This window comes from Lactuca sativa, chromosome 2 (genome assembly GCF_002870075.4).
Source record: "Lactuca sativa cultivar Salinas chromosome 2, Lsat_Salinas_v11, whole genome shotgun sequence".
In the NCBI taxonomy this organism is placed as follows: Eukaryota; Viridiplantae; Streptophyta; class Magnoliopsida; order Asterales; family Asteraceae; genus Lactuca; species Lactuca sativa.
This window is the reverse complement of record NC_056624.2, coordinates 49,753,838-49,768,794: the sequence shown is the minus strand read 5'-3', so window position 1 is coordinate 49,768,794 and position 14,957 is coordinate 49,753,838. Positions and strand designations below refer to the sequence as shown.

The 14,957-nt window shown below is 34.0% G+C and overlaps 1 protein-coding gene across 1 annotated transcript; it reads left to right on the top strand.

Moving 5' to 3' along the window:
• Nucleotides 1-8,828: 8,828 nt before the first annotated feature.
• Nucleotides 8,829-10,319, top strand: LOC128132302 (protein FAR1-RELATED SEQUENCE 5-like). The gene has a single exon (XM_052768819.1). It carries the CDS (start codon nt 8,829-8,831, stop codon nt 10,317-10,319), a length of 1,491 nt encoding a protein of 496 aa, XP_052624779.1.
• Nucleotides 10,320-14,957: the final 4,638 nt, after the last annotated feature.

The following is a 14,957-nucleotide window of genomic DNA, read 5'->3' as shown; positions in this document are numbered from 1 at the left end:
AGAGTGCTCTACTAAGTGATAAACAAGGAAAAACTACTAATGCAAGTAATTTATCGCGAAAAGGAATGAGTATCAACACTTAGAAATGAATCTCTACAAAGAATTTGACTCTAGTAAAATACTCCTCTAGTATTTTGTGTTTTGTTGTATCAATATCTTGTTGTATGGACGCTTGGTAAGTTTTAGGCCTGTTGCAACACCATAGTCACTCCTAAGCACATGTTGGTCGTGTTTCGAATAAATATAGTTAATCAGGTTATATTGACTCTAGACATGATTACATAACTGCCCAGGCTTAACTGCAGCGTCCAACATCCAAATACTTCTTTTTGGTTCTACTCGCGTTACTGTTTCTGGTATGTAGGTATACTTGTATACTTTTTGTAAAATACTTATATTTTAGAGTATACTTTTAGTTCAGAGCGCTTTGGCCCCTTAGTGTTTGTAGTTGTATACCATGTAAGGTTTGGTATACTCACTTCACTATAAACAATAGCTCTGATACCAATCAGTCACACCCCCAAACCGTGGAAACAAACGGCGGAAACGTCCGGGAGCGGTTAACGTCATGCTTAGTATCACAACAATTGTATCATAGCAATCAAAGTAAGCACATCCATTACATTACAATATGAATATTTACATTTGTTTGAAAATGTAATTTGTATACATCAAAAGTAGCAAAAGTAAAGACGAGGCTCCAAATATGCTCCGTCTTCTCCAAAAGCTGGCAAGGTACCTATCTATCGTTGTCCGAAGAATACAAGCGGTTTTGAAAACATATAAGCATAAAGCTGGTGAGTTCATAAGCATTTAGTTTTGGTGGAAAATGTTCTTTGATTCTGTTGAAAAGTGTTCCTCAAGAAAATCACATATTTTGTTATGAAAAGTAGTGTTGAAAGAGTATCTATTAGTAGAAAATAAACCATCAGTTTTAGAAATGCCGGTGTTATCCTGGGAAAGATGCCATATTTTCCCTAAAAACAGGTAATCCGTCCTAGAGGTAGAGAAGAGAGTTTAGAAATCCCTGATTACTATCAGTGTATTTTTGAAAGTAGTTTTATTACTCAGAATAAAACATTGAAGAGTAGAGTCCATAAACCAAAGTTAGTTTATACTTATCTGCGAGTCGTATAACCATGCTTGATATGACCGAGAGACCTTTACAACGTTCTTCGGGCGTTAAGCTAAATGACATTTGTTCACCCTAGGCATGCCTGCCTAACTGTAGCTAGCAGTTCAGGTGTAGGAGTGTCAGTCCCGAGTAGATCTATTCACAAATCTCACGTTCTCCCTCCAGGAGACTCTGGTTATAGTAATAGGATTTATCCATGTACACCTAAGGGTACATGATTGAAGTAGAGCCTCACAATTCTATATAATCTAGTTTACAAGCTAGAGACAGTATAAAACAATAATTATCCTTGGATAAATGTACTTTATACTCCTGAGAAAATATATAACATAAACTAAATCTGCCATAGTTTATACATATTCATTCATGAAATCTGGTTTGGTAGAAACCGCCTAGAGGGTAATCCCAAACTATACCCATTATAGTTTATTAGAGTTGATATGGGAAATGCTTTGTAAAAACCTTTCTGTAAGCTATGAGGTTAGATTTCCAAATTAGAAGTTTCCCTTATGCTCAACCTATTACAAAAGGGTATAAAATATCTGAATATGTTATAAAACGTGGAAATCGTTGGACTGTATTACTAAGTTTAAAACTTAATAAAATACCTTGAGTTAGACTTGTATCCCCCCCCCCCACGCGGAAACATTAAAAACACGAAAAATGTAGGGGTGTGAACTCACTGTTTGACGTAGGATTCGAGCGTAAGATCGGTGTGGATGCTGAGTGTCATGTGATGTTTCGTACACAAGTGGATCCTATTAACATATGGTAACACATATATGTATTAGATTAGGGTATTTCATGAATAATCATGACGGGAAACCACCCTAAGGACCTAGAAACGCTTGAACCTAGTGTCGGAACCATAAATGATCGAATGAGGGAGGTATATGGCCACCCTTTGGGGGTGTACGGCAATGGGTGTATGGCCCATGAGTGTACGGTTGTACACTAATGATGGGGAGTGCTTTTGAGGTATTTCCAAGGTCCTACGAGCATACAAGGAGTGGTTCTAGGCCCCATACCTAGTGGTTTTTCAATTTTAAGGCCAAATATGGACATCAAAGTGGGTGTATGGCCCTGAGGATGTGTGTGCGGTCGTACAAAGGGGTTTGTGGTCGTACAAAGGGGTGTGCCGCTGTACACTCTCCATGTTCATGCCCAAGATGTCGATTTTGAGGTGCCTTAAGGCTAATATCAAGTCCAACTAGCAGATAGGGCCAAACTCTCACTTTGGATAGCCTTTTTAAGGTGTGTACGGCCACCTTATGAAGGTGTGCGGCCGTACACCTTCAAAGGACGAAGAACTTTATGAATTAAGGCTTTGATCAATAGGTCTTACAAGTATAACAAGCTAGGTGATGGAGTACTCACGTTTTTGAAGCCTTTGGAGGGTCCTTAGATGAAGATTCTAGAGAGAGAAAGTAGTAGTGGGCAGCCAAATAAAGAAAAGAGTGAAAGAGAGGGGGTCTCCTCATATTTATAGGTTGTGTTACCCACCACCCCGGGTGTAGGTTAGAGGGGTGGGTGTGCGGCCGCACACCCAATGTACGGCCGTACACTCCTCCCAAGAGGGTGTATAGCCCGGTTGTTGAACTATGACTTGGTACTACTCGACCTACAACCCAAACTTTGATTATATGAGGCTTAGAATGCTTTATCAACCCTTAAACGGCGTTAAAAGATGATATAATCAAGTTTAACATTGATACAATTGACTAATGGTACAAGATGGAAGTTTCGGGTTGTCACAATCTATGCGGGAATGATACCCCACACCTGAGTTGTTCGCTACAGTTAGACTAAATCAGTCTAGGGTGATGAAAACCTTATTTTATTTTCCATCGACGTTCAACAATGCCAATACAGACGAAATTATTATTATCTAGTATGGTTATAATGACTCACTTAGAGGAATTAACGTTATAAATTTGCGGGAGACCATTCTCTTTTCCAAATGGATTACTTGGGAACATACTCGCGTCGGTACTTAACCTCGGAGGTTGGTATACCAGTGTTCTCTTTTACAAACAACATAGGGTAGTTTAGGCGCTTTCTTTGTGCATTCTCTTTCTTTTTCTTCATTTTCTTTTGCATACTAGTAAACAATAACACACATGCATTAATACAAGATCGGACACATACATTTTAAACTGTTTTTAGAAATATAGGATTTTCTGGCGATACAAAGACATACAAATCATTTTCACAAACATACTAAATTGTTTTAAGAAAATATAGGATTTTCTGGTGATTACAAAATTATACAAAACCAATTTCTCAAACATGCTTATGAACTCACCAATATTCTTATGTTGACCTTTTTAAATTAACTTGTGTTCTCAGGAAACCATTGAAGTAGGTTGAGCAGAAAAAACTAATGGATATTTTGTTATATTTTGTTTCATCATACTTTAACTATTTTAGCATGTAATGATACTACAAGGATGAAGTCACGCACAAGCCCCCAGACGTCTCCACTATCTGGTTTGTTTATAGTGACATATTGGTATCAGAGCTTTGTTTATAGTGAATGGGCCGTAAATGGTTTCATAAGCCCTAAAGGGATGTAAACTGTATTCTTGGGCTTCATTGGGCTTTATACCATTTTCCTTATCACTATTGGGTTGTGAACCTTCATAAGGGCCTAATGGGTCGAAAACCTTCATCTTGGGTCTCATAAGTTCGAACTAAATCAAGAAAACGCCCAAACTCTTTCATTCTCTCTTCTTTTCCCTCATTCTCGGCCCAACAATAAAAAAAAAACAAATAGGAGGGAAGTAGAGTTTGACACCTCAACACTACCTAGTGGATATCCATGCAAGATTTGATGTATCCATGCAAACCTCAAACCACCCTCTTCATAAGTCAACACTCCCCTCTCTTATCTCTCTATCTCTCGGCCATAAGAGCCTCCATCACCACCATCACTCTTTATTTTCAAACTCAAGATTCTCTCATCCATTTTCTTCTCTAGCACCAAGAACTTTCCCCCTCCATCCTCCTAGTTTTTGAGAGTTTTAAGGGCACATCAAGAACTCTTCATCAAAGCTCGTCACTCTTGGTAAGTTTTTGTTTGACTTTATGGTTTAACTTCAAAATTTCACTAAAATTCTCTTCTTAACCCACATCATTTCATGATCTATGCTCTTAGAACTTCATAGATCTCGAAAACCTTCTCAAGAAGCTTACTAGGGCCGATATCTTCTCATTTCCTCAACAAAAACCAAAAACTTCAAAGCAATGTGAGTTCATACCGCCTATTTTTGATTGTTACTTTGTTTTGGGGGAGAATACAAGTTTTTTTGTGTAGATCTATGTGTATATGCATGATTTTATGTGTTTTCCTAGTTATATATGTGTTTATGTGTTGTAAACTTCATGAACTTAAAGATCTACTAAAAGATGATGATATTGGTATAACATAACACTCATTTCAATTCAATTTACAAGAAAAAGGTTTAAAATACATATAAGTTACTTAAAACTAAGAAAAACTTTATAAAAGGGGCTAAAGGTGAAAATTTGACAAAAGAATGGGCTATTTATGTAACTCACGACTAGTAAGGGTTCAAACGGAATTTTTTTTCCTAAACATGCCTAATCTCGACATTTGAGACCTTACAAGGACTAAATATGTAAACAATTTCATAAATCGGCCTTCTTTCGGCTTCTCACGGTTTTGGGCCCAAAAATTGTAATTTTTGATCTTTCGTGGGTTTAAATGTCATTTTCAAGAAAGTTGTGCCAAAAATGTAAATTTTTTATAAGAAGGGTTAAAGATGTGAAATTAAAAAAAAAAACTTAGGCCAAAAAGATGAAATTATCTATAATGGACCGAAAATATATATTTTTATAAAAATCAAGCCAAAAATGATATTTTTGACAAAAGTAAGTTAAAAATGTAATTTTTTCAAAACTAACCTTAAATGTAAGTTTTATTTTAAAAAGGGGCCTAAAATGTTATTTTTACTAAAATTAGGCCTTAATTTTAAAATTTTGGCTTAATAGGCCAAGAATGTCATTTTTACAAAAAGTGAGCCTTTTATGCCATTTTGGTAGATAATTGAACTCAAACAAGCAATAATGTAACAAATGGGCAAATTTTTGCCTCTCACATGTTATTGGGCCCTAGTTGTCCATTTATATGTTTGATAGGTCCTGAATACTCTTTATATGTTTATTAGGCCACATAGACCCATTAACATGCTCGACAGACCTTCGATACTCTTTGCGTGCTATTTAGGCCTGTAAATACCTTACATGTGAAATGGGTCTTAGTTGTCCTTTTACATATTATTTGGGCCCGTGTTATATAATCTCATTCCTTTCGAGACTGGAAATGACTTACATGTTTAGTGAACCTTAGTTGTTCATTTACATGGTTCATTGGGCTTGGAATGTGTTATATGTTTCTCTTCGCATAAAATCGATTAAGGATCTAGTGAAACGTGTCGGTTGCCATCTATTGAGTGTACGATCGTAACCGGTAGTTATAACCAGAGTCTCTTGTAGGGAGAGCGGGGTTTGTGTATAGATCTATACGGGGATGACTCCCCACACCTGAGCTGTTCGCTACAGTTAGACTAAATCAGTCTAGGGTGATGAAAAACCTTATTCTATTTTCCGTCAGCGTTCAACAATGCCAAGACAGACGAAATTGTCATTATCTAGTATGGTTATAAAGAATCACTTAGAGGAATTGACGTTATAAATTTACGGGAGACCATTCTCTTTTCCAAATGGATTACTCGGGAATATACTCGCGCCAGTACTCAACCTTGGGGGTTGGTATACCAGCATTCTCTTTTACATACAACATAGGGTAGTCTGGGGGCATTCTCTGTATATTCTCTTTCTTTTTCTTCATTTTCTTTTGCATATTAGTAAACAATAACACACATGCATTAATACAAGATCGGACACAAACATTCACTATTTTTAGAAATATAAGATTTTCTGGTGATACAAAGTTATACAAATGATTTTCACAAACATACTAAATTGTTTTCAGAAAATATAGGATTTTCTGTGATTACAAAATTATAGAAAACCATTTTCTCAAACATGCTTATGAACTCACCAACATTCTTATGTTAACCTTTTTAAATTAACTCGTATTCTTAGGAAACCGTTGAAGCAGGTTAAGCGGAACAAACTAATGGATATTTTGTTATATTTTGTTTCATCATACTTTAACTATTTTGGCATGTAATATTCAAACACAATACTTGATGTAAACAATGTATGTTGTTATATTACTTGTGTGATGATGATGATTTTATGTTTCAATTATATACTATGTAATGATACTACAAGGATGAAGTGACGCACAAACCCTTAGACGTTTCTGCCGTCTGGTTCGGGGGTGTGACAAACTGATGCACAGAGAAAACGTCAATATCTAAGGAGTCAGCATAGTCTATTGTTCCATCTACGTTCCTTCTCTCAGGGCTTTTCGTGAACATCCCACCATGATGGATTTAAGTGTGAAGTAGTTGCTTATTCCTTCTGAAATAAAGAAGAACAAAAAAAATTTCAACTATTTAGGCGTAATATCAAATCGACAAAATCAAAGATCACTTTAGTAAGTCACTTACGATATATCATTTCCAAATCTTAATTTGATGCTTTTGTGTGTTTGGAACGAATTGACCATAACGTTAACACAATTATCGTTTTCAATCGAACTGGAAGATGATCCTCGCCTTGTGTTGTGTGGGAGAAGACGAAGATGAATGTGAAAGGGTAATGGGTTGCTAGGGAAGATGATCTTTGTACTTAATTGCAGAGATCATGCGTATATTATGTGCGTAATGAAGAATTATTATTGTGATCACGAGATGAAAAGACAAAATTACCCCTACATTAACGGTACAAAAGTGACGGGGTTAGGGTCAAGGACCAATCGTGCATTGAACTGAAACCTTAAGGACCATCCGCGTGACTTTTTGCTAAGAAGTCTATAACTTCTCTAAAAGAAAAAACTTTTTGCTAAGAAGTCCTCAAAGTGCAATATTCTGTAAACCATGAAAATTTGTCAATTTTCGAAAGCCTAGGATAAACCGAGAAGATGCCATATTGGAAAAAAAAATACACTCTTTTATTAAACAGAAAATAAGAAGATTAGTCTTGTACAACACCATTGTAAATGGATTAAATAAAATAAACTATAAATTTTAAACAAACCTTCATCTATCACTTGTTATTATTATATTAATATCCTTATTATATTAATAAAAAATCATTTTTGTCGCGTGACGTTTCTACGATTCATTTTCCATCTAACTAAATTTCGTATTTTGACTTTCTTTGAATTATTAATCCATTTAATGTTTAAATTTTAGATTCATGGCTGCTGCTTTAATATATATATATATATATATATATATATATATATATATATATATATATATATATATATATATATATATATATATATATATATGGGAAAAGTGAATATACCCTTAAGGGTATACAAGATAGGTACCCTAATACTTAAAACTACGTAGTTTTGATTAGTAGGTTAATTTGCTAATAAAAAAAATACGTAATTTCCTTAATCCTTAATCGTGATCGCATTCATTCGAATCATTCCATCATCAAGAAATCGGAAGTATCTTAAAACGAATTGAAGATACTGGAATCGAAATTCAGGGAATTCACAAAAAATCGAAATCAAGAATCTGCAATTCACAAAGAATCGAAATAAAAAAAAACTGCAATACATGTAAGATTGTCGCTTGCCCAAGGAATCGAAATCAAGAAAGTGTATAGTTTGTTTTGTGTATTTGATTAGTAATTTTGTTTTTTTTATCAATTGGAATCAATGGCAATTCATAGGAATTGAAATCATTCCCTGTTTGTTTTTTCCTAAGTGCGGTTTATGATGTTGCTGATTTTTTTTTTTTTTTTTTTTTTTTTTTTTTTTTTTTTTTTTTTTGCTGAAGACGTATGCTAAAACCAGTTGCAATTTGTAGGAATCGAAATTAAAGTTTTTTTAGAATTTAATATTCGAGATTATTGTTTACAATGTTATTTATTATCTGATGAATCTTTATTTGTTTCGGGATTTTAAAAATGACATTGTTGTTTTTAGACATTGTCATTGGCTGTTATTGTGTCTTTTTTATGTATACTGTTTGCATTATATTCAATATAAAACAATTTGGTGTTAATCTTTTATTTGAAAATATGCATCGTTGTCTATTGCAGACCATAATGAGTGAAGTCGAAGCAACTAATCAAGCTATAGAACCATATATAACCGAAGATATTGACAGAAATGATTACGTGGAAGCAACATATGAATGTCAAAAAATAAATAGTATCGGTATGAACGTTGAATTTGACGAAGATGAAGTTAACGATGAAAGTATACTGGGAAAGGTTTTTGATACACCTGATGATGCCTATACATTTTATAATGATTATTCATTTTTACATGGATTTGGTATACGTAGAGATGACACAATAAAAAATCCTAAAACAAATGAGCCTTTTCGAAAGATATATGTATGCAACAAAGAAGGTTTCAAAAGGATGGACAAAAAAGATTCAAGTAAAAATGAGAAAAAAACGTCGCAGAGATATTAGAACCGGATGTCAAGCAAAGCTACGAATAACAAGACAGGAGGATGGGAAATGGTTGGTGGACTCGTTTAATGACACACACAACCACGACTTGACCATGACACCTACGAAGGTGATGAAGCATCGATCTCATAGCAATTTCCACCGTTCAATAGAAGGTAAATCTCTTATGGTGCAATTTGGTCAAGCAGGGTTGAAACCTTCTCAGATTAAAAAGGTTGTTAATACAATGAAAACCTCAAATGTAGCTGATGTTACTTCAAAGCAATGTGCCGATGTCTTATCTGAGCAACGAAAACAACATAAAGGAAAGGAGTTCCATGGACTTATAAAACATTTTCAAGATAAAACATTAGTTGATAGTGACCAGTATTTTGTTGTGGATTTGTCTGATGATGGGTATCCTAGAAATATCTTTTGGGCTGATGGTAGATCAAGAGATGCTTATACAAAATTCAGAGATGTTGTTGTGTTTGATGTCACCTATATGACTAACGAGTTCAAGATGCCTTTTGCTCCATTTACTGGTGTGAATCATCATGGGCAGTCTATACTTTTTGGTGGAGCATTGCTTGAAAATGAAAAGGAAGAGTCATTTGAATGGTTATTTGAACATTTCCTCAAATGTATGTTTAACAAGTATCCGAAAGCAATTATAACAGATCAAGACAAAGCAATGAGAAATGCAATAAAAAAAGTGTTTCCGAAGACTCGACATCGTTTTTGTTCATGGCATATCATGAAGCATGAAACTGAGCACCTTCGATCGTATGTTTCCCGTTACAGTGATTTTCAAGAAACACACAAACAATGGGTAAATAGTGACACCATTGAACAATTTGAAGCAACATGGGAAGTTATGCGTAGTAAGTATGAACTGGAAAACAATAGTTGGATTACAGACATGTATAACCAACATATACATTGGGCTAAACCCTTCTTGAAGGATACTTTCTTTGCTGGTATGACAACAACCGGACGAAGTGAGAGTATCAACTCATTTTTTGATGGATATGTTAATTCGAGGACCATGTTGAATGAATTTGTTGTACAATACGACAAAGCAGTTGAGTCTCGAAGGGCTGCCGAAGAAGATGAAGACTTTAAGACTATGAACTCAAGGCCGTTTCTTTCTTCAGTGCATCCAATCGAAGCAAAAGCAGGTCAATGTTATACTAGAAAGATGTTTGAGACTTTCAAAAAAGAATGGACTGAAGCTATTACCAATTTGACTCATGAGACTATAGGAAAAACTACAGAAGAAAGCACATACCGAGTTGGGCAATTGGATGTTGATAAAAAATATTGTCGCATTATTACCTTTCGTTCTTTGGATCAAGTCAGCGTCACATGTTCTTGTGCTAAGTATGAGACAAATGGGATTTTATGCAAACATAGCCTATACGTGATGAAGAAGAAACATGTTAAAGAACTCCCGAGTCACTATATTTTACCCCGATGGACCCTTAGTGTTAGGTACAAACTAGGTAGTGCTAGTATCGGACTCGGAGAAATGAATAATGAAAATGGAGTTAGTGCCTACACACTATGGTGTGTCCGTTCAAATTTTACTAAGTCTTTTAGATGATCAAAAAGTCAATACAATATTGATAAGTCTTTTAGATGATCAAACAAATCGAAAGAAATCTACGTCTTTGGAGAATACATCTCAAGGTTCTTGTATGGGAGTTTCGCAAATAGATATGATGCCACAGTTATCTGTCCGTGATCCTCTTGGTCCATCTACTACAAAAGGGCGTCCTAAAGTTGCTAGTAGAATCAGGTCTTCTTTAGAAGCCCCCAAAAAACGTACATGCTCTTACTGTCAAGGATTGGGTCATTACGCTACTAGTTGTTCCAAACGAAAGGTACTTCTAATATTAATTTAATTTACATGATTTAGAACTCTAATAATTATATTAACAATATTTTTTTTACATGTATCAGGCAGATGAATCGTTGGAAGAGACATAATGATAAGATGTGTTGTTTTTGTGAGCAAAGGAAAATTCGATATGCGTCTTGGCATTTTTGACATTCTTTTTTGGTTAACAATGTATGAATAATCTGGAAATGTTTTATGTTTCTTAACATTTTTTATAGTTTTCAAACAAAAATTGTTGATTATTTATGATTTTTGTGTTTAAATTGAATGTTAGTTGTTATTATGTCTTTCAAATGAAAGTAGGATGTTATTTTAGGTTAAAAACGAAAATATGATGCAAATGTGGGTTAAAAACAAAAATACGATGCTATTGTGGGTTAAAAACAAAATTATGATGTTGTTGTGGGTGAAAAACAGAATTAGGATGGTATTGTGGGTTAATCGCAAAATTATGAAGCTATGTGGGTGGAAAACAAAATTATGATGCTATTGTCGGTGAAAAACGAAAATATAATGTTATTGAGGGTTAAAAACGAAATTATGATGCTATTGTGGGTTAAAAACAAAATTATGATGCTATGTGGGTGAAAAACAAAATTATGATGCTATTGTTGGTGAAACACGAAAATATAATGCTATTGAGGGTTAAAAACGAAATTATGATGCTATTGTGGGTTAAAAAGAAAATTATGATGCTATGTGGGTGAAAAACAAAATTATGTTGCTATTGTCGGTGAAAAACAGAAATATAATGCTATTGAGGGTTAAATACGAAATTATGATGCTATTGTGGGTTATAAACAAAATTATGATGCTATGTGGGTGAAAAACAAAATTATGATGCTATTGTCGGTAAAAAAACGAAAATATAATGCTATTGATGGTTAAAAATGAAATTATGATGCTATTGTGGGTTATTAACGAAAATGTGATGCAAATGTGGGTTAAAAACGAAAATATGATGCTATTGTGGGTTAAAAACGAAATTATGATGCTATTATGGGTTAAAAACGAAAATATGATGGTATTGGGTTAAAAACAAAAGTATTTATAAATACATTGCTATTTCGACTAAGTAAGAAAAGCGGGTTCCAATTTCAGCTCAATCCACCAGAAACAATACTTTTTCTATACACTTTCTAAAAACCTACAATTTTTTTTGTCCTAACTAATACATGATTACATCATTTAATACAATCTTCAACTTCTTTGGTGTCTCCGTGCAACCCAAGATCTTTCAATGGTAATCACCTGCACATGAGAATAACTTTGCATTTGTAATTTGTTAAACGGGAATGGAACTAGATACATTGTTTGTCCCCTTGACATCAGGGCTTAAATGATTTCTGTCACTTTTAATCATTTATTTTTTTTAACTTGTTCTACTTAACAATAAAAAAAACTATCCCAGAATCCAGACAATCCAGACAGTAGTGAATAAATGGGCAGCATTGCATACGAATTCCAGGTCCCTAAATTGAAGGTATGATGTTTTTAGTAAATTTTTGACTAGTTAATTGTGATTTTTGTGCAAAAGACATAAATATCCTTGTAATCTTTTCAATAGAAAATGGAAACTGAAAACATGTTGAAGCTCATGTAATTTCATTAAGCAGCAACAACAAATCACATTCAATAATAATTTACCAACAGTAATTTCATTTGACTTTTATGTTTTCCAGGATTGCCCTCATTGAATGCAATTGAAGATATGCAATATGAAAAGAACACCAGGAAGTCAACTAAGGCAGAAATTGAGCAACAAATGCAAATAAATGAAACAAGTCAAATTCATACCATTTCATCTTGGGATGAGCAAGGCTTACAAAACTGGACCAGATCAATTCCGTCCTCCTTTAAAAGAAGGTAAATAGAGTTTTCATTCGCCTCTTTGGTTATTTTGACATTCTATATTTAAGCATTTCACTTCTTTTTCTATTAAGTAAGTAAAAAAGAAAATGCACCTAACCTAGGAATAAGAGTTGTGTAGTTTTATTTATGTGAAAACAAAGCTGCTCGTATTATAAATAATAAATAATAAAGTGTGATTTATGTTTTTGGCAGTGGGTTTCTTGAATGAAATGCACGAGTCCAAGCTCTACGAGCATATGGACGCATCCAAACTAGAAATTCAAGTTTGGAAACAAACAAACATTATCAGATAAATCATTCATTGCACACAATTGACACAAAAGTTCACTTAGGCATTTAATCAAACACCTGGTGGACAGGCTGCATAAACTATAATTTCTAGTGAAAATGAGTTGCCTGTAGTGATGTTGATCCGACATTGCCCATTTCAAGGAAGAGGGCAAACAATGAAGTTCCTGTGGGACAAAAGCGAATGGGAAATTGAAGATTTTTAAGAGGAGGTGTTCGTGAAACTGAAAGAGACAAAGACATAGGGACTAACCTGAATCGACTTCATGGGTGGGGCTGGGTTGTAGAACGTTGCATTGGATCGATGTGCCAAGAATTCCAATTTAGTGATATAGGTTTTGTTCTTCGGTAAATTTCCTTCCCTGAATTGAATTCCGATTTCAGTGAAATCGTTTCTTTTTGATGAATTAACCATCCCGTCGTCTTCATTGAACGCCGATCGGTAATGGGTTGTGCAAAAATAAGGGCTTCAACAATTTATCAAACAAAAAAATTTCACAACTCTGGTAATTTTCTTTCACGGTAATAAGTGTGAATTCCCTGAATTTCGATCCAGTATCTTTAATTCGTTTTAAGATACTTCCGATTTCTTGATGATGGAATGATTCGAATGAATGCGATCACGATTAAGGATTAAGGAAATTACGTATTTTTTTTATTAGCAAATTAACCTACTAATCAAAACTACGTAGTTTTAAAGTATTAGGGTACCTATCTTGTATACCCTTAAGGGTGTATTCACTTTTCCATATATATATATATATATATATATATATATATATATATATATATATATATATATATATATATATATATATATATATATATATATATATATATATATATATATATATATATATCTCAATCTACGATTTCTAATTTATTATGCATCATATCTAAATCTGCAACAATAGATTAGAGCTTTGGTATTTTTAAATCATGTTAGATCGGTTCTTTTACTCTATTTGTAACCATATCAAGCTTTTTTTCTTTTTCAGTTACCTTTTGCTCACTAAGAATTTTAAAAAGTTAATTTATTTTAGTTTCATTCTTCCAAAAATCTGGACTACGGGACCTTTATAAATACCTTCTGAATTTCATCTGCATTATATGCTGAGGCGGTTTAAGTTAGGTATCCTGTATGACACCGACAACAACTAATTTTCTTGTACACGGTGAATATATATTTTTTTCCTTTTACCTATTGTACAACTACGTAAAAAAAATCGGCAATTACTTAAAAAAAAAGTTGGCAACTACTTAAAAGAAAAAGTGTCACTTTATTGGATCAACCAATCCCAAAAATATATTTACAACTTATAATTAGTAGCTCAATATTTTTAGTTTTAATCCTATTAATTTTAGCCCTGCAAATAGGAAAAACAGCCCAATGGCAGTTGGATAGATCAACTGATTAAATTGAGATTTTGGAGACTAATTCGGCCGAAACAAAAAAGAAAAGAAGAAAAAACGAGGGCCTTCTATTCGTTGCTTCCTTCTGTGTTGACTTCGCTACATCCTTCTGAATTTTGTTGGCTTCGTTGCTGCCTTGCTTCTTCGATCGTTTATTCCTTTGAAATTTCTCATCGAATCTCAATGCTCAATTCAACATTTCGACTCCTATTGCTCAATTCGACTCCAACTCTACGCGACTCCATGTAATCTCTAAGCCCTAGCCTAAGAATGAAGCAAGTAAATTCTTATAGTTTTAGATTTTGTAAAAGATAAGGGAGGGTCATTGGCAAACCGTCAACAAACATCTAGAACCTTAATATATTTTAAATCATATGAGTTTGTGTTTTACTTAAATATGGTGTACGACATTTTACGCCTCACAGGTACATTGTCAGAGTAACATCAAAGAAAAGATCTGAACATTTTAGAAGTTTCTTTGATGGTTAGAGGGACAATGGAGACATTGAGATCTTTAAGAAACACGGGGTTTACTTGCATTTTGCCAAAGATATCCTCTTTTTGTCTCTAACGCCTGTAGATCCGTGCTAGTCAATTTAGAGACGATAGGTGTCGAAAAATGATTTTTAATAGAAGGCTATTTAGAATGAATAGTCTTAATAAAAGTTGTAGCATATATTACAAGGATTTCGTAGATATAAAGAACGCCGAAATCCGAGTTATAACGAAGAAGTTATGACCCGTCGAAGTTTCGCGACGAAACCGGCA